This window comes from Triturus cristatus, chromosome 10 (genome assembly GCF_964204655.1).
Source record: "Triturus cristatus chromosome 10, aTriCri1.1, whole genome shotgun sequence".
Taxonomy (NCBI): domain Eukaryota; kingdom Metazoa; phylum Chordata; class Amphibia; order Caudata; family Salamandridae; genus Triturus; species Triturus cristatus.
Genome location: NC_140593.1, coordinates 1154857439 through 1154884185, shown reverse-complemented (window position 1 = coordinate 1154884185; position 26747 = coordinate 1154857439). Strand labels below are relative to the sequence as shown.

Genomic DNA, 26747 nt, shown 5'->3' with positions numbered 1-26747 from the left:
AAGATGGAGGGCATTTACCTCCTGCGAGATGTTATTCATCCCCGGGATTGGATCGTGCACCTGGACCTTAAGAACACACCAATTTCTCGATCCTTGTTTTTCCTCCTTACCAGCAGTTCCTGCAGTTCTGGTGGCAAGGCCAGACATACAAATTCCCCACCCTGCCTTTTGGACTCTCAACTGTCCCGTGATGCTTCACAAAGGTTCTCAGGCCGGTCGTTGTTCACCTGCGGGTGCAGGGACTTCGGGCTTATCTATCTCGATAACATCATGGTCATGGCACAATGCCCCCACAAGCTGTCGCAGCAGTTATGGACCACGGTGGATCTTCTACAGAGCCTGGGCTTTGTGGTCAATGAACCCAAATCCCTCCTGACTCTCTCAGAAGGCGATTTTTCTGGGTTTCTTGATAGACTTCGTCAAGGTTACTCTCAGCCTCTCATCGTAACAGGTGGCAAAGATCTGCCACGAGTTGCATCGGACTTTGGCCAGACAATGGGTCTTGCTGCGCCATCTGACCTGCCTGGTGGGCCTTTATCATCTTCAATTCAGGCCATTTTTCCCAGTCCTCTCCATTGTCGTGCCTTGCAACGGCTAAAGGCCATGCACCTGCGCAAGGGCCTTTCCTACTCTTGAGCAGTAGCCTTCTCAAAGGAAGCATGAGCCGAGATTGGTTGGTGGTTGACCAACATGGAGGCCTGGAACAGACGGGCAATATTCGGGTCTGCTCCAGATATAGTCAGATGCCTAGCAGATCAGGTTGGGGCTCCAGATGTGGTGAGTATTCCACCGGAGGATTGTGGTCTCCTCACGAACAGTTGCATATAAACTGTCTTGAGCCGTAGGTGGGGTTCTTCGTGGTCAAATGCTGGACCAAAGACTCATTCCAGGCTTGTGTATTTCTCAAGATGGACAACGTATCAGCAGTTTGATACATCAATCACCTGGGGGGTACTCGGTCGAAGGCCCTCTCCGACCTGGCCATCAATTTCTGGCAATACTGCCTGCATCTTTGGATGTCTGGCACGGCAGAGTACTTGCCAAGCCAAGCCAACCAGGTGGCAGATTTCCAGTCCCGCAACTTCGGGGATTCGAGCCCTTGGAAACTCCACTCGACGTTTTTTTCTTCCCTTCAGGAGAGGTGGGGTCCTTTTACCGTTGACCTCTTTACGTCCAGGATGGACCAACAGATGCCCTGGTTTATCAGCTGGAAGCTGGATCCCTTTGCGGTAGCCACCGATGCTTTCCTTCAGTATTGGTCACTGGAGAGGGGGTATGTGTTTCCCTTGTTTGCAATTATTACAAGAGCCTCGGTGCAGGTCAGGCGTCTGAGGGTGGAGGTGGTGACGGTCATCCCAGTGTGGAAATCTCAAGTCTGGTTTTCGGTTCTTCTGGAACTTTCCTGGAATTTTTCCTGAGATTTTCCAATCCTTCTCCCCCTATTTCCAGAGATACTGCTCAATCTGGATCATCTACAGGGGACGATGGTCGCTCCCAGGCCTTTCAGGTGCAGTTGAGGGATTCATATCCAGAGCCGGGGCCGATACCATGGTCAAATTATGAATGGACCCGTTGGTGTTTGCATTGGAGCCTCAGTCCTGTGGTAGCGGATGTAATTCACATTCTGAATTTTTTGGCTTCCCTGGCAGAGGCAGGTTTGGCCTTCAGGTTAGTCAATTTCTTTTTCTCCGCTATTTTGGCAGGGCACCTTCTGGTGGACGATTCTCTGATCGGGGAGCACCCTTTTGTTTGTCAACTGTTGCGGGCCTACGCCTGTCTCTTCCTCCAGAGACTAGCTTTTCAGCGCTGTGGGACGTCAACTTGGTTCTGAACATTTTCTTGTCCTGGCAACCCAACCGTGTGTCTCTCGGCTAAGTTGCTTTGCCTGATTACCTGTCGAAGGGTCTCTGATGTGCGAGTCCTGGATTGAATGGGGCGCACCTTCTCGCCTTCTGGTGTTACCTTTACAGTACGCAAACAGAAAAAATGTGGAACCAGGACCGTTTCCTACCTGGCCCTTCCTGAAACCCCCAAGTTGTGCGTTGCCTCTAGGCGTATGAGGACATATCCGCAGAGTTTCGTCCTCCAGGGGAGCGGCAACTCCTCATCGCGTTGGGAAAACCTCATAAAGCAGTTTCCTCGCCCACTATCGCTCGATGGGTCAGATGGGTAATGCAGGAAGTTGGTATTAACATACTCAAGTTTGAGGCTTATTCAGCACGCGGTGCGATGGCTTCCAAGGCCTTTGCCCTAGAGGCTCGATTGGGGGATATCCTCAATGCTGCAGATTGGTCTTCTGACTCCACCTTTAAGAAGTTCTATTTCAAACCAGTACTGGATATGGCTAGTTGAACTAGAATAATCTGAGCCTCCAGAGCAGACAGAGTAAAAAAACTTCCTGGCTATCGTAACAAAGTTTCAATTCTAAAACGGATTCTGAGGAGAGTATTATCACACCGGGGATTCCGGAATGAAATAGCCGGCCCGTGACTAGTAAATAATAAGTCTTCATATTTCAATGCTGTTTGGCTATGCTTTTTCGTAACTGTTGCGACCATTCTCGTTGCTTATTTCATTGCAATGCTTTGTTCACAGGGGAAACCCAAATCAGGTGCTGTATCCTTTGGTCATAGGAATAGATGCGAATAAACAAGAGTCGTGAAAAAGATGAGGTGGCTCTTGGCCACCCAATGAGGCATAGTGGACATGGATGACAGACTACGGTGTTACTCTGGTTCACCCTGAATGACTGAAGTTTTTCTTTTGGACATGTCAAAGGTTCTATGGGAATGGTAGTTTGTTGGTGTTTGTTAAATGGCTGCTAATCATTAAAGTGAAGAAAGTAGAGCATTATCCTCGCCTCCGAGGCCTTAATTGAATTGAAACTTTCCATTAAGATAGCTAGGAAACTTTTCCTTCTTAGGAATGTAAGACTATCCATACATTCACTTGAGTTGACCAAATAAGAGTTCTCATCCCTGCTCTACCTCCCCCATCACCTATTTTGTTCCAATTTATTTCCCTTTTCTAAATGATCCTCTGTTTTTTGGTACCCATTTTAATATTCTATATTAGGACATTTCCAATTTGTGCATGAGCATCTTACATTATATAGGAATGACAATGTTATAACTAGAAGATATTGCAAAGAAAAGCATGAGTGTGAAGTAAGATAATGACACTATGCTAAGTAAAGGTGTATCCTTATTTGTCAAGTCTTATTATTGTAGATATCTCATTGTCATGCACTACAATACTGATATAATTTTCAATAGCAGTATGTAAACAATCTTATGTACTTCATTAAATTAAAACATTTTATATTTTTTTATTTAACATTTTTTAAAAACTAATTCAAACTCTTGGGGCCAATAATACATTTCTAATTAAGGTATGGGAATTTTACCTTCAAATAATTATGTGTATTCGCTTTCTTTTTAAAAAAAATAAAAAATAAATGTTATTGAAATATATTGACAAACTTGGTGATGATATATGACATTTGAGAATCTTTTTGTGTACAGTTACAAGGCAGCGTGTTAAATGGTACAGATTACAGACATGATTTATCTCCCAACCCCTCAAACAACAGATTTTAGAATTTCCGCTCTGAGGATTCTTCTGTGACAACTTGTGTGAATTAGTTGCTTAGATCTGGGTCGGAATCCTCAGCTGGTGGGGGGGCAAATATTGCCTCGGAAAGCATTCAACCCGCGCCCACTTTCGGGGACAACCTCTGTGAATGAATACAGCCTACTCTGCCACCATTGTCTTATCTAAGTCGTGGCACCAGTGTTGGTGCAGGGGGGCAGCAAGCGCTCCCCAGCGCTGTGCTATATTCCGTTTAGGCAGTGTGATCCCTAGGGTCGCCCAAGCCTGTGCCGCGTGGTTGAGGTCAGTCGGTTCCCAGATATTGAGGAGGCAGCGCCGGGGTTCTGGGGGGACCTCCCATCCGCTGACCCGGGTGATAGTAGCCATGATTGCCTCCCAGTATTGTACTATATTTGGACAGTCCCATAATGTGTGAAAAAATGTGCCCAGTAGTCCACATCCCCGTAAACATAAAGGTGTCTCAGCCCGCCCGATCTTGTGAAGCCTCGTCCTAGTATAATATGTTCTGTGCAATATTTTGCACAAGTTGTAAACGGGACGGGATTGCCACCTCCCGTGGGGATGCCAGGGCCTCCGCCAGTCTTGGTCGTCCATGTCCCCCAACTCTGCCCGCCACTTCACTCTCAGGGTATGTGTGGGATCCTTCTGATTATTCACCAGTTTACGATACGTAAGAGAGATCGCTTTTTTGGTGAGGAGGTTGTTAGGAGGTGGTCCTCGAGTGGTCATGATTCAGGGAGGTCGTCACCTTGGGGTATGGCTTTGGTGAGTGCGTGCTTGATTTGCAGATATCGGAACAGTTCCGAGTCAGCCATGTGATATGTTTTGCGCAGCTGGGCAAATGTTACAATCTCTCTCTTCTTTCACAGGCCCCCTACCCTAGATATTCCAATAAGGTCCAAACGAGCATAACCTTTGCTATTTCGAAGCATAACCAATTTTGGAGTGTCCCAGAGTGGCGTGTGTTGGGTGAGTGTTCCCTCTCATCCGAGTGCTCACTGTGCTGTGAACCAAGTGTGCACTGTGTGTGCGGTTGGGCCAAGTAGTGTGCGTATCTTGGCCTTGCTATAGAGTGCTCCCAAGAGTCCGTCCATGCCAAGGGTGTGTCTGTCAAGTCGTAGGGCTGGTTCCTCCTGCGGGGCGTGAAGCCACCGTTTCACTACTATAAGTTGAGAGGCCCAATGGTACCATTGTACATTTGGCAGGGCGATTCTGCCATCGTACCAGCCCCTGGTGAGTTTGGTCACTGCTATGCGGGGGGGGGGGGTCGTCCGTCCCAGAGGAGGAGGCACACCTCCGCCTCGATGGATTTGAAATACGAGTTGGGGACTGGGGTTGGCGTGTTTTGGAGGGCGTACAAAAACCTGTGTCAGGGATAGCGAGTATCAATGTCGCTTCTAAATCTCCCGAGAGGGGATATGAGGTTACGCTCGTAGAATTGAGTGTGATTTGGAGTGACGTGAATGCCCAGGTATTTAAACCCGTCCTTTCAGAGTTGAATTTTTACTCTCCTGGGCAGGCGCGGGGGAGAATGAACATGACCGACTTCTCCCAGTTGAAGTGTACCCAGAAAACCTACGCACAGATGTCTAACAAGCTGTTGATTGAGCGGGTGGGGGAAGCCATGTATAACAAAATGTCGTCAGCGTAAAGGGAAATGCGGTCTTCCCACCCTTCCGTCCACCGCAGTCCCCATATTACTGGGTCCCCTCTGATCCATGCCGCGAGCGGCTCGAGCACCAGAGCAAATAAAAGTGGGGAGAAGGGGCAGCCCTATCTAGTCCCGGGCCCCAGGGGGAAGTCGTTGGACACTCGTCCATTAATCACTACGTGCGCCACTGATTGTGTGTAGAGGAGCCAAACCCAGGCAAGGAATTTGGGGCCAAAGCCAAAGTGCTGCAGCACTGCGAACAAGAAGGGCCACTCCGCCCGATCAAAAGCCATACAGGCATCTAATGATAGGATAACCGCCTCTTCTCGAATAGTCGTTATGCTGGCCATTACTCCGTGAAGCCGTCTCAGGTTCATTGCTGTGTTCCGGCCGGGCACAAAACCGGATTGGTCAGGGTGTATGAGGGACGCCTGAAGCGGCTGCAGCCTGGCCGCCAATGCTTTCGCCAATATTTTTGCCTCGGCATTAAGAAGCTAAATGGGACGGTAGGAGGTGCACTCCTCTGGGGGTTTACCGGGGCTTCAGAATCGCCACCAGGGTTGCTATCCTCTTGGGAGCACTTCCCGTTCTAGGCTGTCCTCATACATCCGCAGCAAGTGGGGCCCCAGTGTTTCCGCTTCGCTTTTGTAAAGCTCCACGGGGATACAGTTCTGACAGTGCCTTGCCTGGTTGGAGCCCTCTGATAGCTGTCATAATTTCGTCAGCCGTGAGCGGCGCATGCAGTGCTTGCATCTCAGGGTCAGCCAACGCTGGCAGACGTATGTCTTTAAGAAAGGCCAGGTTCTCTTGCACGGTGGCGGTCGTGGTGGACGTGTTAACTGTCACATAGTGTTGTGCAAAGGCTGCGACTATGTCGTGTGTGTCTGTGATATCCTCCCCAGATGCCAAGTGTAACCGAGCCACCCAGCGACTTGCACGCTCCTTTTTATCTAGCCAGGCAAGTAGCTTGCCGGCTTTGTCCCCCACTTCGTATATAGTGTGTTGCGTTTTCTTAGCTCGGGCTTTGGCGTCTTCCCACGCGTGGTCTCTGTAGGCCTGTCTAGCGAGGGCTAGTTTGTGAGTCGTGTCATCGGTTGGGTCTCCTGCCAGTGTGGTGCGCTGTGTATGCACCATTAGCGGGCAGCTTTTTCGGATTAGTATTCCCACCCCTCTTGAGCCGGAGGTAAATTCGGTATGTGTGATCATCTTGAAGCCCCATCTGTCAAGTGCTTTGACGGTTGTCCCAACTAGGTGTTTTTCTTGTAGGAAGATTACTGAAGGCGCGCGTCGCTTGAGATGCTGTAGTAGAAGCCCTTTCTTTACCTTGTCACAAAGGCCGTTCACGTTCCAGGATATCAGAGTAAGAGGGGTATTGGGATTGCGTGCGCCCTCTGACTGAGTGCGTGGGGTCAGGTATTGCGTCCCTCTGGACATCACAGCAACTGTAAGGCATTGGAACTGCGTGTGAGGGTCGCTGGGTTCCATGTGCGCTAACCTTGAAATGCATAGCATCAGCATTGGACAATAGAACAGCAATAAAAGAAAAATTGCAAACCTGAACAAAAACAAATGATTGGCTATCAATAAACTTAACCAAACAGGACATATAACCAAGAAATGTCCCTTCTTCCCCTCCCTGCCCGGCGGACCCAAAACTACCCGCCTCCCCAACTGAGCAGAGTGCTTTTGACCCAGAACTAGTACTTGCGTGGGGGTGAGAGATGGTCCGTGATCTTGGATGCCCCCTCTTAATTGTGTCACCAGCAACTGCTAGCATCGTTCTTGGTGGTGGAAAAGTCGCTACTGTACATGCAGTCCGCTCATTGTTGAAGCTTGAGAAGTGAGGCATTCGTCGATTAGCACAGCACTGGTCTAGAGAGAAGAAGGTCTGTAGATAGGTTCAGTGTTAATGTCGTTCTCAATTGCCGGTTTATGTTCCTTCATCCCCTTTGTCGCTGGATGCCGGTGATCTTGATCTTTGTGACTCGTAGAGCCGGTGTTGCTGTTGGGTTCTTGGTTTGCCGGACCGTGGTGCTGGGCGCCATCCCTCCAGCCAGTCCCTGGCTTCCTCAGGCGTGACAAAGAACCAGGTTTTTCCCTCCGCTTCAACTCTGAGCTTTGCTGGGAAGAGCATTCAGTACTTAAGCTCTCTGATCCGTAGTTCTTTCTTTAAGTCCAGGAATCTGCGTCGCTGTTTGGTGACTGCTGCGGTTTAATCTGGGTAGAGCGTGACCGTGGAGTTCCCTATACGAATTGATGGGGCCATTCTAGCCGCCTGCAGAATTGCATCGCGATCTCGAAAATTGAAGATGCGTGCCAGAATTGGTCTGGGGGTAGCACCCGGTCTTGGCCTTCCTCCCGGTACGCGGTGAGCTCTTTCTACAGAAAAGAAGCTAGATAGTCCTCGTGGTTGCAGCTGATTTATGAGGTCTTCCACGAAGAGGTCTAAAGCGGGTCCACCTGCCGTCTCTGGCACGCCAATAAGTCGCACGTTATTGCGTTGTGAGCGACCTTCTTGGTCGTCCAGTTTGGCATGGGTAAGTTTGTCAGCCTCTAAAGTGCGTACCCGACGTTGCAGTGTGGCCGTATCCGTGGAGAGGGTCGTTGTAGTAGATTCAACCTCTGTCAGTCTCTGTGACAATTTTGAGAAATCTGCCCGAATCAGGGAAATGTCCATTGAGATCGTGCCAATAGAGGACAGTTCCTGCTGGAGGGCATCCATTATGTCCACCAGCGTGACTGCGTCAGGTTACTTAGTAGCCAGGACGTCTGTTTGAGCTGAGTTCATTTGCGATTTGTCTGACTGGTCTTTGATGTATGCAAATTTGTCTAGTTTGCCAGTAGGAGCGCCTCTTGGGCCACGGCCTCCCATCTCGGTCCTTGTAGCTGGAATTCTGCCAGGTACACAGGCGGGAGGGGGCAGTACTCACCGCTGCCTGCCGCGTAATACGGTATTACGCACAGCCTTTCGGGTTTCTTTCCCCTGCGGCCTAGCGAGTAGGCGTTCGGGCCTTGTGTTGCGTTTCTGCTTGCGACGTTATTGTAAGGCAGTGGGTAGGTCAAAAAGGAGTCTTGCCCTAGTACAGCTGTTATAACCAATACAGATCCCGTTGCCTGCCCAGCGCACCTTATTAGTGTGACCTTTGCCGTGGAGTCACACTGTTTCTGGGCTTTAGGGGAGTGCTTCCCTCTTTAGCGTTGAGAGTCCTGGTGCCGTGCGTGATGACACCGTTGTAGTACTGCCAGATCGTGTCTAGTGGGTGTTAATCACTATTATCGGACGTGTAGGTGCCAGACACACTGCGCCTATATGGGGAATTTGTCCTGGTTGTCCGTCATACGCAACTTCTATGTGTATTTTCCTGGCCGTTTCTCGCGGCGGCAGACTTGATCACCAGATGCGGGTTCAAATTCACGTTGTAGCTGAGTCGTCGTTTTCTGGGGGGGGTGGGCCTGAGAAGTCCAGCCTTTACCGCCGCCGTGCTTCACCGTCCACCACAGTGTCACTGATTCCTGGTGCAGCAGCGGGTTGCGGGCTCACGCAAGATGGGGCCCTCAAGGAATGCAGCTGTTACGTCCTGAAGTCGCTGTGTCTCACAGTCCCCTCTCTGTATTACCCCACCTGGTCCGCTCTCAGTGCTGGTGGGGCCCCCCCCTTAATGCGTCGGTTGGTCACCGCTCGACTCACCAGGGTCCACGGCACCGTAGTAGCGAGTTCCGGATCCGCTCCAGGGACCTTCCAGGCGGGGCACCCTTTGCCACTGAGCCGTCGCTCTCGCCGCCACGTCCGGTGCTACCAGCCTTGCTGCAGCCGTGGGCCGCAGGCTCATGTGAGGTCCAGGCTCCAGCGCAGTCAGCAGGCCTAAACCCGTCACTACTCATCACTCGGTGACTGGTTGCTCTCCGGAGCTCAGGATCGTCGCGTTCTGTTCTGCACATGCTGCGGGTGTAGCGACGTATCGGTTTTACTGTGTAGATGCCGGATAAATGTACGGATTAATGAAAAAGGGTCTCCCGATCACGGAGCTCTACAAGGCTGCGGCCATCTTGCTTAGGCTGCTAGCCATGCCCCCCGTATTTGCTTTCTTAAATAACTTCTGTAGGAATCTGGCTCTCCGTATACTATACCAAAATGAGGAATAGTGTGCACAAAGTCCAGTGGAACCCCAAAGGTAGGAAGAGATAAAAGTAGATAGCACCTCTCACTCTATTTGTGGTAGTGTGGGCATTTGTTGTACAGACTCAGGCAGCAAATTATGTCACACACACAAAGACTGAACTCACACCAATTTGCATAAAAAAATATTCGGGTTCGATGCCGGGGAAGGTCGCGTTGGCAAGACCAACGGGGTCGTTCCGCACAAATACGCGGCGCATGGCCTCGTAAAAATCTTGAATTTGAGCGGGAGACGCCCCGGCTCCCGGAAATGGAGGAAGGCATGCAGTCGACTCAAGCTCCTGCTCCGCAGAACCGTGCCTAAAACGTCGGTGCTCCTTACCTCTCTCGACGCCGGACACCAGTTGAGGTTAGGTCGAAGTCCGTTTGGACGACTTCTTGTGCCTCTTCCCCGAGTGTCCAGATGACCTCGAATGGGAGGAAGAGGACTTATAGCTCCGTGAGCGGTCCCGTGACCACCTCTTCCTCGAACAGGACCGTGACCTGCTTGGGGTCTCGCTTAACTGTGTCGACTGCCGGGCCACAAGTGTGAGAAAGTGCCATCTTTCTTGCATGGTATGCCCCCACTTTTTGCTGAATGGCTGATGTACTTTGACTGAGTGTGCCCTGGGCTCCTGCCAATCAGGTACCCAGGGCCTATGTTCCTTCCCTAAAACTGCGTTGAAGCCTAAACCCAATTGGCATCTCTGGCCACATGTCAGCCCCTGGTAAATGGTACCCTAGGTACCCAGGGCTTTGTGACCAGAGAAGGCCCCTAAGTGCTGCAGCACTTATTGTTTCACCCTTAGAGGCCCTGTACCCTGACACACACACTGCCCTTGCAGGCTGAGTGTCTGGGTGCAGAACAAAACAGAGTCGACATGGCACACATCCCTGTGTGCCATGCCCACAACACACACTGCCCTGGCATACCTCAGTCACCCCTCTAGCTGGGTTCCCTATGCCAGTGGAGTGGGTACAGGTGCATGAGCCCTGTGCCCCTACAGTACCCAGGTCCATTCCTGAGCACTGTAAGTGCAGTTCTGCCATTAAGAGAATATGGTGCTGGGAGATCGTCAACACGAACTCCACAGCACCATGATGGCAACACTGAAGACTAAGAAGTTTGGTATCAAACTTCTCAGGACATTAAACCCACACTGATGCCAGTGTGGGATTTAATGTACAATGCATGACAGAGGGCATCTTAGAGATGCCCCCTGAACCTAACCTACAATCCACGTCTTGTCTGAGGGGCTGTCTAGGCTGCCACACAGCAGACATGCTGCTGGACCCCTGGGTAGAGAGCCATCCGCTCTCCTGGGCCTGCAACAATGCACATCCTGGGTGAGGTGCTAGGTCTCCTCCCCCAGGATGGGCAGGGGAAGCTTCAAAGGCATGCCGCCTCTGTGAGCTTCTCCAGGCCACTTGCTGTACTCAGCAACTGGCCCCTACCGGTTCTGACCCCCACTCTGGCGGGAAGACTGGACAGAAACCCCAAGGAAGGAAAGGGGGTGTGCCAGCCTCAGCCAACCCCACCCCTCAGGTGGGGGGAGGCGAGGTGAAGCACATCTCCGGGCTCTCGCCATCTTGAAGATGGGAAGCCCTGTCCAATCAGGACTAGGCTACTGCCCCCCTCCCACAGGAGAGAACAGGATAGGGGGTGTACCCACCCCAGGGAAGGGACCCATTGGTCCCTGCCCTTTACCTACCTGTAACGCCCCTAAATTTAGTATTTTGGGGCACCCTGAACCTTCCTTCCTCAGATCCAGATTCCGAAACAAGAAAGAACAAGGAACAAGAAGACCTGCGGTGCAGCTGCTAACAAGAGGAAGATCCCAACTGATTTGGCCCCAGCCCTACCGGCCTGTCAACCCTCGAACCTGCTCCTGCTAAACCTCAGCATCTCCAGTGGTCAGCAACCTCAAAAACCCTGGAGGACCTGACTGCCTTGTGACTCTAACTACCTGGGACTCACACGAGCAGTGGTACGTCTCAAAGCAAGTAACTGACCCCTGGCATCAGCCAGGAACCGCGAACCCTGAACACTCTGCACCTGCCAAGCCTGGCCTGTGCTGGAGTGAACAAAGACCACGAGGACGGCCCCCCAGGCGACTGTGACTCCGAATCCACCACCCAAGGACCCACCTTGACGCTCCTGATGACACCTGCAGCCTCAGAACCAGGGACCCCTCCAACCGTGACCAACAGAGGGTAAGATTTCCCGACGCCAAAAGGCACCCCTGCACCTGGCGCCCTGCGGCACCCTGTTCCCAACTCCTGGGTGCCTACCTATCCTCCAACTACCCAACTTACCTCTCGAAGTGGTGCTCGCACCTGAAGAATCTTCGTCCCCGAGCTTGCAGCCTTTGTTCGTTCTTGAGCTTCTCCATTGAAATCCATTGAGTGCCCGACGGCTCAAAAGCACCCTGCACCCAGCAGTGCAACTTCTACTCTAATCTACTTCCCAATTTGCCCTGAGCAAGTGACCAGGAGCCCAGCTCCTACAGCCGCGTGGCCTGCTAGCCAGCAGCCACCAACCAAAGGCCCCCTGTCTCCCATAGGATAACATTGGGCCTAGCTCACTCTGCACCCGGCTGCCCCTGTGCCGCTGAGGGTGTAACAACTGTACTTACCTGACCCTGGGAGACCCCTGAGTCTATGCCCAGAACCTTAACTCTGCCAGTCGAGTACTTACCCAAAAGCCGATAACTCACTTTTCTTCCATAGGGTAACATTGACTGGTTTCACTTGGAAATTCTTCTGTGTCGGGTTTTGAAACTTTAAATTATCCATCTAAAATCAGCCGAATAACGAAAAAGAATTTACTCACCTGCTATCAGGAGAGATCCCAGTGCTGGAGCTTGGTGCCCAGCACTGACCCTGAAAAGCAATTACAACCGTACTTACCTATAACTTGATTTTCCTTCCGTAGGATAACATTGCCTGGTTTTCACCAGAAATTCTTCTAAGTGTCGATTTTTCAAACATACAAATATTCGTTAAAATTCGCCTGTATAACAAAAACACATTCTTTCAACTGTTTACAGGAGATGCCCCAGTGCTGGATCCAGGATCCAACACTGAGTTAGAAAAAGTAACCATAACCCCACTTACCTGCTAAGTGAATTTCCTCCCATAGGATAACATTGGTGATTCTATGTGAAAACGTTTCTAAGTGTCAACTTTTAAAATACAATAATATTCCTTAAAAGTCATAACTGTAACCAAAACATTTTTACTCAACTGTTTACAGGAGATGTCCCAGGACTGAATCTAGGATCCAGTCCTGTGATAAGAAAAGTAATCCAAAAAGTAATCGATTGCATTTTACTAGAAATTCCCATTGAGCTCAATGTTAAATTGTGCTTGAAATTGTGTTGCCTATTGCAACAACTGTATCTATTGCATTCAAAAGTCTATTGCCTATTGAAAGTATTTATCTAGAGCATCTCATTCTGAGAAAGTATATTTTGATACCTATTGTTGGTTCTAAAATAAAACAAGCGTATATTTTTTATATACAAAGCATTGGCCTAGAGTTCAGTTCTTGAGTGTGTGAGACCATCTGCTGACTGTGTGTGTACAACAAATGCTTTACACTGTCCTCTGATACCACCTTACTGCTCACCAAGCTACCACTTTAGAGAGTAAGATTATATCTAACTTTAGCCTCTGCCAAACCTCTAGGGACTGTGGACTCTGTGCACACAGTACCTATTTGGGAACAGTATATACAGAGCCACTTTCTTACAACGAGCAACTTCATCTCTCGCTCCCTCAAGGTCTTCGGAGGCATCGCCCGACAGTCTGAACAAGACTTCGGATCGTAGTCGCGTACAAGACACCACAGACATATGCGGTGGGGATCGATGACAGACATCGTGCGGGACCGGGTCCCGCATGGTTTAAAACCTGTCTTCCTACCGGACATCCCTCGCACACGAAGTCGTATTAAAAATGTAGACAAAAGTCAAGAAAAAAGCCTGCCAAAAAGCAGCAGAGGGGTCAATTAATCAATCAATCATGGAATTTATATCGCGCACTACTCACCCGGATCGGTCTCAAGGCGCTAGGGGGAGGGGGTCTGCTACTGCTCGAACAGCCAGGTCTTGAGCTGTTTCCTGAAGGCGAGGTGGTCCTGGGTCTGCCGCAGGCGGACGGGCAGGGAGTTCCATGTCTTAGCCGCCAGGTAGGAGAAGGATCTTCCTCCGGCGGTGGCTCTCTGGATGCGAGGGACGACGGCGAGGGCGAGGTTCGCGGATCGTAGCTGGCGGGTGGGAGTGTAGAAGGTCAGGCGGTCGTTGAGGTACTTTGGGCCTAGGTCGTGGAGGGATTTGTGTGCGTGGGTGAGGAGTCTGAACGTGATCCTCTTGTTGACAGGGAGCCAGTGCAGGTCTCAGGTGGCTCGAGATGTGGCTGCGACGGGGGACGTCCAGGATGAGTCGGGCGGAGGCGTTCTGGATACGCTGAAGTCTTTTCTGTAGCTTGGCTGTTGTACCGGCGTAGAGGGTGTTTCCGTAGTCTAGTCTGCTGGTGACGAGGGCCTGGGTGACAGTCTTCCTGGTCTCGGTCGGGATCCATTGGAAGATCTTGCGGAGCATGCGGAGGTTGTGGAAGCTAATAGGAAAATATTCTGAGGAATGGCGCATCTCCATATGCTCTGTTCTAGTTGAGAGAGCGCGTTTCCCCCCCCCCCCCTGTTTTTGTAAATCGTACATTGCTGTCATATTGTCCGTACGGGCTAAGACAGCTTTGACCGATAACTGTTTCTGGAATTATTTTAATGCCAGAAAGATTGCCAGCAACTCCAAATGATTGATGTGGAGTAGCTTTCGTTGAGGTGTCCATGTACCCTGCATGGTGTGATGAAGTAGATGAGCGACCCATATGGAGAGCGATGCGTCTGCTGTTAGCACAATCTGTGGCACCGGCTCTATGAACGCTCTCCCTATGGAAAGGTTTTGGGTGTACCACCACTGCAGAGAGCGATGTGTGCGGCCGTCCACCAACACCAGATCTGTCAGTTGAGCTTGGTTCCACTGACGTGCTAAGCATTCCTGTAGAGGGCACATCTGGCGTCTTGCATGAGGTACTATGAATATGCAAGAGGCCATCATTCCTATTAGTTGCATGAACACTCGAGCTGGCATTGTGTGTTGCGGCTGGAATCTCGTTATAAGGGCTTGCATGCTTGCTATCCTGGCTGGACTGGGATATGCAAGGCTTTTTGAGGTGTCTATTGGTGCACCCAGATATTGTTGGATGTGGGATGGTTGGAGTTGAGACTTTGGGAGGTTTAATGTAAACCCCAAGTCGTTTTATTGTGGCGTGTGTGTGATTTATGCACTGGATATGTGACTTTGCTTTTATGAGCCATTCGTCTAAATATGGGAAGACATGAATCTGTTGTCTTCTTAAGTGGGGTGCTACCACTTCCAGACATTTTGTGAAGACCCTCGGTGCCGTGGTGACTCTGAACGGGAGGACCTTGACCTGGTAATGCTGGCAGTCTACCACAAACCAAAGGTATTTTGTGTGAGCAGGGTGAATGGGAATGTGGAAGTAGGTGTCCTTGAGATCTAATGTGGCAAGGAAGTGGCCTTGTTTGAGTAACGGAAGGACCTGCTGAAGAGTGACCATATGGAAATGGTCTGATTGTATGTAGCGGTTTAATGGTCTGAGATCCAAGATGGGTCTCAGGGTTCCGTCCTTTTTTGGAATGAGGAAATACAGGGAGTAAAACCCTGTGTTCTGGTGGTGAAGGGGAACTGGCTCAATAGCATGTTTTGTAGGAGGGAAAGTACTTCCGGTTTTAGAAGCGTTAAGTGTTGTGTGGATATTGGATGCTGTCTGGGTGGAATATGCGGGGGAGTGGAAGTGAGTTCCAGGCAGTAACCGAATTGGATGATTTGTCTCACCCACCTGTCTGTGGTAATGAAATGAATGAAATGAATTTTTGTACTTGTATAGCGCACTGCTGCCCCAGCAACAGGGCGTCCTGGCGCTGTACTCATACCGCTGTGGAACCCTTCCTGGCTTTCCCTGTGAAATGTCCACTCCTGGGCACCCCCAAGGTGAGGCCAGGCATCCCCAGCGCTGTTGGGGCCGTTGTGGAGATTAAGCAAGCTATTGCCCAGAGTTGCAGAGTGGGACCCATGATTAGAGTAGGCACCGAGGCGAGAATTATCAGGTCAGAGGAAATTGAGCCCAAGACCCGCCGAGGCGGGAATTGAACCCTGGTCCCGGGCCAGATCTCTGCATCAGGGTCTGCCACTCTAATCATTGAGCCACACTTCTCCATGGTAATGGTGTTCCAGACAGGTAGGAACTGTAGCAATCTTCCCCCGACCAGAGTAGAGTAGAGTGGTCCGGGGGGAGTGGAGGGAAGTCATTGTTTAGGGGTGGAGGCAGTATGAGTGTTGGTAGTTTTGCCTCTACCCTTATTGTTATTGCCCCTGTAGCCTCCTCTGAAATAGCCTCTTGTAGATGAGGTCTGTGTTGGACTTTTGTATGAAGTGGAGGGGTTTTCTGTAGAAAAGCCTCTAGAGGTGCCTCTGTAAGTGGAGCGACGAAAAGAACTTCTGGGAGCTTGCGATTGCAAGGCTCCCACTGATTTGGCGGTGTCGGCGTCCTTTTTCATCTTTTATAAAGAGGAGTCTACGTTGGGTCCAAAAAGGTGTTCCTCATCAAAAGGCTGATTTAATTTAGTGGTTTGGACCTCCGGCTTGAAGCCGGAAATGCGTAGTCATGCATGTCTGCGTATCAGTTGAGTGAACCCTATAGTGTCCTCAGGAGGGGATGGCCTAGATGGGTAGATGTCATCCTGAGGTGTGTCTGGGACATCTGGTGTGTCGTAATCTTCCCATGGATCCTTTGGGGGACTAGGAGGACTGGGTTCCCCCAAAGGGTGATCATTCGCTATGTCGTCAGAGGTGTCATTATCATCTGGAGGTGGAGAACATGATGGGGGAGGTGAATATGGGATAGGAGAGTGGTGTGGAGGAGGAGGAGGAATCCTTAATGGAGAAGTAGCAATGTCTCTTTTTCAAGGGAAGTGGAGCTGGTATAGGTTTGTCCATTTTCCGTTTTTTTGAAGGGCTAAGTATGAGTTGCCCTGTTTTAGGGTCTCTTTGAAGTGGTATTTTGGGTAGGATCTGGTCTAAAAAGTTCTTCCTCAGGCGTATGTTCTTTCGGCGCCGACTTTTTGGATGCCAGTTGTGTACTTGGAGGCTTTTTGTGTTCTTTAGGTCTGGAATCGGGGATTTTCTTCGATCCTGATAGTGGTTTGGGTACCGACTGTTTTTTCGGTTCCGGTGGTTTCTTCGGATCTGTAGGCCTGTGCTCCGAAGGCTGAGAGCCCGAGGTTTTTGGAGCCGGGTGTTTGCTCGGTTCCGAGGATTTTTTCGGAGCCGGGGCGTCCGTGCCAATGGGTTTTGGAGTCGATGCGGAGGTAGGCTTCGGCGAGGAGGAAGGCATCAGTTTCTTTTTTGGTGCCGGGGATGGAGCATCGGCACCGACGGCAGGCTGGCTCGATCCAGAGTGGCCTGAAGCTTTTTTTACTGGCTTCTGTGCCGAGCCCGTAGGCGGGCGTGAGAAGTCTTGTCCCGGTGTGCAACTAGGCCAGAGGGCGAAGGTGTGACCAAAGCTTTTTTGGGAAGGGGGTTGGGAAGGGGTCGACGTCAGTACTTATGACCCGCTGCCCCGGAGTGATGTCTTCGACGTCGGAGTCGTCGGCTTCGGAGGAGCTGACGGCGCTGTGTTGGATCTGCTCCTGCTCATTAATGCCTTCCTGGAAGATGTCGTTGGGGGAAGATGTCGTTGAGGATAGATGTCTATGATCGAGCCATTGTTCTTAGACGGTCCTGGATCGTCTTCTTGGATCGGAAGGAGGCTCAAGCTGGACAATCTTTGGCCTCATGCTCGGGTGAAAGGCATCCTCATGAAGATCTGCGTGTGGAAACTTGGATCCACATTTAGGACACTTTTTAAAAGGAGTCCTTTCCATGAGCCGAAGGCCCAATTGCGCCGGAAGGCCTGAAGGCCTGCGTCGACGACCGCACTCGAAGATTTGAAGGTCTTGTAGAGATGCGCGTCGAAGGGGAACGCGATCAAAACAATACCGAAGTATGGGTGAGGATTTCGCGTCGAAAAGATGATTGGTAACTACACCGAACTGGAGCGCGATGAACACATCTGAGCCCAATGGCGGAAAAAAACAATCTGACGATGGAGTCGATGCCCATGCCCACTATTGTCTAAAGGAGGAGCCACCTATCCCGTGACTTCCAAAGACTTTCCAGGACAACAACAAAGTGCAAACATCCGGGCCCAACACCAGATGGCGATCTATGTATAAGTGTGTGATCTACAGCTCATATGCCTCGAACATATTCTTTAGTTATATTTATTTTCTAGAACCAAGCAAGCCTGGAACAGATAAGTGTAAATTTTACTTTTCAAGGCAGGTTGAACAATACAAACAAGCTGAATGAAAATGTCTCTGTGACCGGTTTGTAAATCTTTTCAACACAGTGGAAATTACTGTTAGATTACTTTTGATTACTTTTCAGATTACTTTATCGATCACTTTTTCTACTGCCTAGATATGCAGAGTGCTCAGGCCCAACGTTATCCAATGGGGGATAGGGGGCCTCAGGTTGGTGGCTGCTCAAGAGCAGGTCCCAATGTTGTGGCAGCAAAGCTCCTGGTGTTAGGCTCAGGGCAAAGGGGGATCAGAGTTAGAACCTAAAGTACACCCATAGCGGTGCAAGGGCGGCTGGGTGCAGGGTGCTCTTTTGGCGTCAGGTGCCCTGTTGATTTAAATAGGGATTCTCCAGTTGCAACAAAGACTGCAGGCTCGGGGATGAAGATCTTCTGGAGGTGACCACCAGTTGGAGAGGTAAGTTGGGATGCCTGGGGATGCTGGGACACCGTTGGTTGGGCCACCCAAGGCCGTGGGAAGTCGGGTGCAGGGGTGTCTTTAGGAGTATAATTTTCATACCAGCTCCGGTCAGGGGAGAGGGAGCGGGTGAGGGGGGAAAGGGGGATCATCCAGAAAGAGGCTGCAGGCTTCGCTTGGAGATTCAAGGGAGGTCAGATCACCAGATCTCAGGTCAGGATCGCCAGGGAGACCTCCTCGTGGTGTTGGGACACTCGAACTCAGGCCATAGGCGTCGGGTGCAGAGTGGTACAGACTCACGGATTTGGCCGGAGCCAGAGTCTGTGGGTGAGCAAATCCAGTGCTCACGAGAAAACAAAGTCTTTGACTTGGAAGGAAGGTCAGGTCCTCGGGTTCTTGAGGTTGCTGGCTGCAGGACACACCGGGATTTCGCTGGAGCAGGTTCGAGGTGGGGACCGGCTGGTAGAGCTGGGGCCAACTGAGTGGCCGTCCTCCTCCTCTTAGTTCAGCACGGCTGCTTCAGCCCTTCTTCTCTTCTTCTTCTTGATTCTTGTCTGAGGCGGCAAGGTTCAGGGATGCCCCTAAATACTAGACATAAGGGTGTTACAGGTAGGTAAAGGTTGGGATCAATGGGTCCCTTCCTTGGGGTGGGTACACCCCTATTGTGCTACCCTCCAGTGGGAGGGGGGCATATGCCTCACTCTGATTGGCTGGGTCCCCCCATCTGCAAGTTGGCGGGGACAGAGTTGTGCTTCACCTCGTCTCTCCCACCTGAGGGGTGGGGTTTGCACAAGTGGGCACACCTCCCTTCCTCACTTGGTTTTCCTGCTGATTCTCCCACCCAAAGTGGGGGGTCAGAACCGGTGGGGGCCAGTTGCTGGAAGCAGCAAAGGCCTGGGGTAGCTCACAAAGGTGGCAAGCCTTTGAAGCTTCCCCTTCGTGGATCCTGCTCATCCTGGGGGAGGAGGCTTGGCACCTCGTCCCAGGATGTACATTGTTTCCGACCCCCGAGAGTAGCAAGCCCTCAACCCAGTGGTCCAGAAACATGTCTGGTGGTGGCAGCAGGCGAGCAGCCACTCAGCCTAGACACTAGTGTTAGGTCGTTTTTCAGGGGGCATCTCTAAGATGCCCTCTGAGTACATTTTTCATTAAATCCCACACTGGCATCAGTGTGGGTTTAATGTGCTGAGAAGTTTGATACCAAACTTCCCAGTTTTCAGTAAAGCCATTATGATGCTGCGGAGTTCATAATGACAAACTCCCAGCACCATATACTCTTAACGGCATTACTGCACTTACAATGACGAAGAATTGGCTTAGACGCTATAGGGGTACAGGGCTCATGCACCTGTACCCTCACCACTGGTATAGTGCATCCAGCTAGAGGGGTGGCTGACCTATGTCAGGGCAGTGGGTTTTAGGCATGGCACACTGGGATATGTGCCATGTCGACTCTTCACTTTGTTCTACAACAAAACACCTTGCCTGCAAAGGCAGTGTGTGTGTGTATATATAGGTGCAGGGCCTCTAAGGGTGGCGTAAAAAGTGCTGCAGCCCTTAGATGCATTCCCTGGCCACAGTGCCCTTGGTACCTGTGGTACCATTTGCAAGGGAGTGACCTGTGGCCAAAAAGTGCCAATTGGGGTTTGTTTTAAATGCAGTTTAGAGAAGGAACATAGGCCCTGGGTACATGTTTGGCAGGCACCCAGGGAAGCCTCAGTCAAAGTGCATCAGCAGTTTAGCAAAAGGTGGGTGAAAACATGCAAAAAGAGGGCTCTTTCTTACAACTTTTGAATCATTAAGAGACCAAAGAGAGGCAGGGGGTACAATCAAACCATACATTATACGGTTTAAATTTAAATCTTAGTTATACTTACGATAGCCGATGCAGTAAAATCTGGTAAAGTGAATCCCAGGTGAGCTTTTCCCTTGGAACAGACACCAATAACGGATGCCCAAAAAGGGAGACCCCATAGTAGCTATCTGCATACTCCCTAGAGTGTGTGCGTTCCCGAAGGTAGATGGGCAAGACAATGTCCTCCCCTCCCCCGCCATCTTCATCATCAAGGGCATTGATGGAAATTTCGTAGCTGTGGGGAGAGAAGAGAAAGGTAGGTTAATTTTCCTGTGAAAGGTCAGAGGGAAGGAGAAGAGGCGGAGAGACAAAGAGAATCAAGGTTATGAGGTGTAAACCATTTCTTTTAACTTGTGTACAATTGTCCTAGATGTCAAACATTTGGGGCAATTCCTGCCCAAGTAGGAATGATTAGGCATCTTGAAAATCTTTTAGTGCCACATGCACTCATTTTTATAGAAATCAGGAGCATAAAGTGGCAATTGCTACTATTTTACTCAACTCACTTGTTTATAGGCATCTTGCCTGCTACTCGACTTTTTACAGACATCACAAACTGTCCAAGAGCCTTCTTCCAAGTAAAAGGTATAATTTAAAGTGAGCAAGGAAACCTTTCAATTTTCAGGAGAGCGAATCTGATCAATGGTTGCCAAAGGCATCGTCAACTACTGTATCACTAGGAAGTAAGACTGTCGACAAGTTAAACAGCATCTTCTGAGGTTGATCATGCAGGAAAATTACTGGAAAAGATGCACCAAAAAAGGTAGATGCTTTAAATTCTAGTTCCCCTTCAAGGGCAATTTCATTAAACCACCAACCTTTCAAAAATAATGTATTAAATTCTTATGGAATACTAAACTTTTTCAACCAATTAGAATAGCACCTGGGTTAAAAATACAAAGGGGGGAATAAGACCTATTTCCATACCGGGGAAGGGAAAGGCAGCTATTTCAGAGGAATTTGACACTTATTTTACAGCACAATGTCCAAGGACTGTGGTAAATGTTCAACATTAATTAATTTTGACATCTAGCACAAAAAAATATTGTTAGGCACAATTTAAATGTCAGTTTTTCTGGCATTAGCAGGGAGACAGAAGGATTGCTTATGAATGTCATGAACATATCCATGATGGACACAATGTAAGTAATTTTATTTTCTCCATTATGCGATTTTTGTAATATGCACTGCAACTGAATAGCAAAGCTCGTCGAACTGCACACAGTGATGGTGAACCAAAGAGTTGAAATCAAATAAATAAACTAGATACAATGACAATTAAACTGGGCTCACACAGAGGTCTGTCCTAAGTGTATGTCTGCTTTGGATTCAAAATTTAAGCAGTACTGTCTAGGAGCAATATGAACTGATCTCCACATGGCTGTTGGCTAATTTGTAAATTTCAAAGAAGGGCATTAGTCAGTTGCTCTCTCTCAGTTGAATGATCTTGACACCTGTCCAGTACGGGTCTGTTGCTATTCCGGGCTATGAATGATTAGAAGTTGTTTGGCTTACTAATCTTGTGCGCCATTAAGGGAATGCATAATGTATCTACCCATATCCAAGGAGAATAATAATGGAGGAACAAATGTTCATTTTATCAGAAAATCCTAAATAACTTTTGAAATAAACAGAAGGAAGGAATCCAGGCAGTTTGTTTCACAGAAATAAAATACAAGGTGCATGACAAAGAACTGATGGCTACTAAGAAATCTTTCAATGGGTCAAAAGGAAGGTCTGTTAATTTACAGAGGAATATATTAAATCCCATGAGAGCCAGTTTGATAGAGAGAATTACATTCAAAATTTCTTTAAAAAACCGAGAAACAAAACCCTGGACCAGTAAAAAGACTTGTCTCCAAATCTTAATGGAAAATTGTTGAACATGTTATACAAGGAAAAGAAGTGCAATCTTGGCATGGCCAAATAAAAAGTCTTTTCTTAGCAGGTTCCTGGTTTGATCCGGCCCCACACCACAGGCAGAATCTTTTAAACATGAAGGAGTTAAGAGAAGCTTGTCACTGAACGCTTGGCCTTCCTTCAGAACGTTCCTGCAGCCATGGCAGAAACTGAAATATCCATGATAGGCATGCTGAAGCCACTCAATTGAGGTCAGTGATGGGATGCGATGACAGAGGACATTGCTTCCATCCCAGAAAGGAGATCTGGTATTGAAAGCAAATTTGTGTAAGACTGTGGCGAGAATGGAAGAAGGCTGGGAAACCCCATAGTTATGACCACAACAGAGCAATCAGGATAATCTTAACTTCAAGTCCGTGACATGAATAAACTTCAACCGAGGATGAATGAGGAAAGTTACAAAGTCATATGATTATGGGATATAAAACAACAAACACCAGAATGGCTACAAATCTTACAAAGAACCCCCACAACAGAAAGTTCAGGTCATTACAAACATTTTAAAGTTTTAATCCGGTGGTGCTTACGGCAAGGTTAACAGTTACAAGGAGGGTCTTGCTTACAGTTAAGGGTAAGGCCCATGTTAAATTGAGGGTTAGGATGAGTGTTAAGGTAAGGCAACTTGTACTTAATCGGGATATGATTAGGAATACCACAAGGGTTACGTCTACGGCCACATTTAGGTTGACTGATTTCAAGACTTTCAAAGGGGGAGACTTTGTTGAATCAGATTCTCAAAATAAATCTAAATTAGAATATTTGTTGCAGGAGGTTCATTGTAAGAGTCTCTCCAATGTTATCTGTGATGCAATCTTCGTGGCAAGGTAATGAAAAAAGCAATGCCATGGAAATTGTTTGGAAACTTGGATGCAGAGTCTAGTCATTTTGCATTGCTTTGCTTCTTCAAAAAGGTTGATCTGTAGATTCAACCACAAATTAAATAGCTGTGCATTAATATTCTTTAGGCCCAATTTGTCATCTTCTGAAAGATATGCTAAAGACTACTTTCAAATTTTCTACATTTAGAGATGAAGTGCTGCTACCAGCGGTCTTCACAATTTAAGCTACTCCTTACTACGCCTACTTTCAGAGGGCATTGAATCTCATTAAAAAGAATCGTAGTTGCGTTTTCGGTTTGCAAAATTGCGTCCAGTGAAATCCAGGGTTAAGAATTGAGACCTCGAAGCACCCCAATCTGTTTTAGAATGTTGGTGTGTTAAACATCTTGTAGGCAAGTGCCCCCTTTTAAACCTGGTCACTTCCAATTTTTGCCTGGTAAATGATCTGATTTCGACTGAAAGAGCACTGGGTTCCTGCTACACCGATCCCCAGTGCCAGAGCGCTTTCCTAAAACTGTAAATTGTTCCCCCGATTGGCAAAACATTTAGCATCCTCTGTAAGTCCCTAGTAAATGGTACCCAGGTACCTAGGGCCTGAGGTGCTACAGGGAGCTCCTAAGGGCAGCAGCACAAATTGTGCCACCCTAAAGGACCTCACCAAGCACATACAGGGCTGCTATCACAGGCTGCATGTCTTGATGCAGACAAAAGCGAAAACACGACATGTCACACATCCCTGTGTGCCATGTCCCCTAACACTGCATGTAATATTTTTAAGTCACCCCTACAGCAGGACTGATAGCCCTAAGGCAGGGTGCTGAATATTACCTGTGTTGGTCATTCCTATTACTGGCAATACAAGTGACCTGGGAAGCCATTTTAAAACACATACTGGACACTGGTGAAAACGAGTTCCACAGATACATGATGGCTTCACTGAAAATAGGGATGTTTGGTATCAAACATCTAGTACTGGTAAACCCACACTGATGCCAATGTTGAATTTACCAGTACATGTTCCAACAGGGCACCTTAGAGGTGAAAAGCTGACCTCCTAATTTGAGAGAGCCTTTGCTCTCAAGAGACCCAGAACAAAAGCTTGTACTGGAAGAGGGTGTAACACCTACTACCACCACAGGATGACTTGTTGATTAGCCTCCTTGGGAAGGTGGGCTTTAAAGAAGCTGCCGCCTTTGGAATGCAAATCTGTCTGCCCTCACAGGAGAGGAAGCCACCCCACTGTCTAGAGCCCCTTGAGCACCTGGACAGATGGGAAAATTAGATGGTCAGGTAGGCATGCCACCTCCAGGCTAGTACCACCCTTAAGGTAGGCTATTTTTTAGGTCTCGCCTAGCTATTGCGTTTACGCAATCGCTATGCGAGACTCTAGTAAGGGGCATTTCAAAGTGCTTCCAAAAGTGGATTGCATGGCGAGCACGCGCACAATCACGTGCATCGTGCCGCCATGCAATCCGTTTGGAGAAGCGCTTCAGCCCACTGGCACGCTCGGCATCATACTTCAAAGGGTCCGCTCCCCCTGCCTGGAATGCCCTCCCCCGCCCCCACCAAGCGCACGCGCCTTGCTCCGCCGCGTCACAAATTTGCTTTCACTTTCGCGTGGCTCGCACGCACAATGAAGACTGGATGCACAATGTGTACTAAACACGCTGGACCCTTCAGTTCACACAAACTGCATGCATCCAGTGAGCGCACGCTGTATACATACAAAAGACACTAAACACTTCCCATGCACTGGTTACAACATACACCCTCTACTGCGCGCATAGTCTGCAGTGTGCACACGCTGCATGTTGCACACACTCCGTGCAGCCCCTACGCTCACTCCATACAAAGAATACTGCCCAATGCAAACACTCCATTCACACAGAAGCACACTGCGCATTGCAACGTCACAATGCGCACGCTGGTCAGTGTACACGAACTATGGGTGCACCGCAGGTTCATTTGCTGGGCTGAAGGTCAGGTGAGGAGCACGTGACCCGTTGCTCTGGCGCGTGCCGTGCATGCGTGTACTGGGCTCGGGCCCACTTCTCTGGGAGAGTTGTGTGCTCTGAGACTGCCTGAGTGCCAGGCTTTCGAGTCTAGAGCTTGCGCTCTTATAACCCCCAAATTACAATGAAATAGCTTCACGCTGGAGGTCGCGCGCCGTCACTGTGCCATAGTTTCTAGAGCTGCTTGACCATATTTGGAGGTGTTCGTGTTCCTCACCCAGCTGGCGCTGTTTTAGTTTCCCCGGTTCATATGTTAATAGTGCTGGTTGCTTATCCGGACGCACCTGATCTTTCCTCTCTCCCAATCGGACGGACTCACTGAGATCCCACACTTCTGCGATTCCAGGCACGTCCATGCTTTCTACTCTTTCAATACTATGTCTGTTGCTTAGCAACGTCCCTCTTATCTGTTGGTAATGCGATATCCCACGTGATCACAACTCCATCCTAATCTGTGACCATGCTGAGGTAGTGGCCCCGCTGTTTCTGCTGTGCAACAACACTCTACTTTGACCTGCGGTAGAACGTGCGGACTGTGTTGTTAACCAATCAGGTTGTTTAGAAAGAGGGTATAGACTTAGGGTGACCAAACGTCCGTAAATTTCACGGACTGCCCGTTATTTGTGCCTCTTGTCCATTGTCCGCGAGGACTTCTTTCACGGACGCCTTTTGCCCTAATTTTGGGGATGGCAGTAAACTGTGCTGTTTCCCTGAGACAATTGGACCCAGCTCGCACTTCCATTTGAACTCTGGAGGCTGCAGCAGCCCCTCCCCGACATCGCTCAGTTTGTGGATGATCATCACATAAAGAATGACACTGGGCCAAAGGCGTAGTGAAGCACCCGCTATATCTGCTTAAGTGGGGGTGTTTCTTGGCCCTTGCTGACTTCGATTACTAGATGTCACAGACCAGCACCAGAGAGGGTTGTGCGAGGCAGCAGTACAACACGCTGCTAATATAGGTTAGGGTGACCAACTGGCATAGGTGCCAATTCAGGACAGTGATGCAGCTGTGTGGAGGCGGCTAAAGGGTGCCAAAGTAGCTAAAAGCTGTGACAGAAATTGAAGTGCACGATTGTCTCAATCTAATATAAACTTATTTTGACGTCTACTTATGTATGTTGTCTATTTACTTATGTACTATTGGACAACCTCCTCTGTTAAATGTACATTTTGTCATGAACTTTTGTCCTTCTGTCCTGAAATTTTGCCCTGAATTTTGACCCTTTGTAATGAATTTTTACACTCACTGTCTTGAATTTGCACCTATGCCAGTTGGTCACCCTAATAGTGTTTGTAAGATGTTTTGCTCTGGTGCATGAGAGACTCTGCACTCAGTGAAACCGCGCCACACCACTATCGTGTTGCGCCTCTGGCAGTGGGGCAATGTACTGTTTTTTACACTACGTGTGTTTCTTTAAGTTATTTGAAACCTTCATGGCAATGGGTCAATGTGCTAGTTATACAGTACTTGTGTGTTCGTTCAGTCATTTGAAACCAACTATCATAGTAATTTTGTACTACGCTTGAAACTCACAACAGTACAGCTTCCAGACACAACAAGTTTAGGAAAAAATTGTGCCCCAATCTTCTTTCCGCTCCTAACAGGGCTGCGGCTCAAATGCGCACTAAGCTTACAAGGGAAAGAAATACGCAAAGGAATACAGGGGTATTTTTTCTTTACTTGAATCAGGATTTAAAGTATATTTTGAACAATCTCCAGGCTTTCACGTCAGGATTAACTCCAAAGAATGTTTCCCATATCAACGGAGGAAACAGGCAAAAAGCCATCAGATATTA

The 26747-nt window shown here is 49.0% G+C and overlaps 1 protein-coding gene across 1 annotated transcript in view; it reads right to left on the bottom strand.

Moving 5' to 3' along the window:
- Positions 1–26747, bottom strand: part of USP11 (ubiquitin specific peptidase 11) — a 401576-nt gene that overhangs the window by 174968 nt on the left and 199861 nt on the right. The window contains exon 13 of the mRNA XM_085629511.1: positions 20199–20411. Within this exon, the coding sequence (XP_085485637.1) occupies positions 20199–20411 (213 nt within the window). The remainder of the gene's footprint in view (positions 1–20198; positions 20412–26747) is intronic.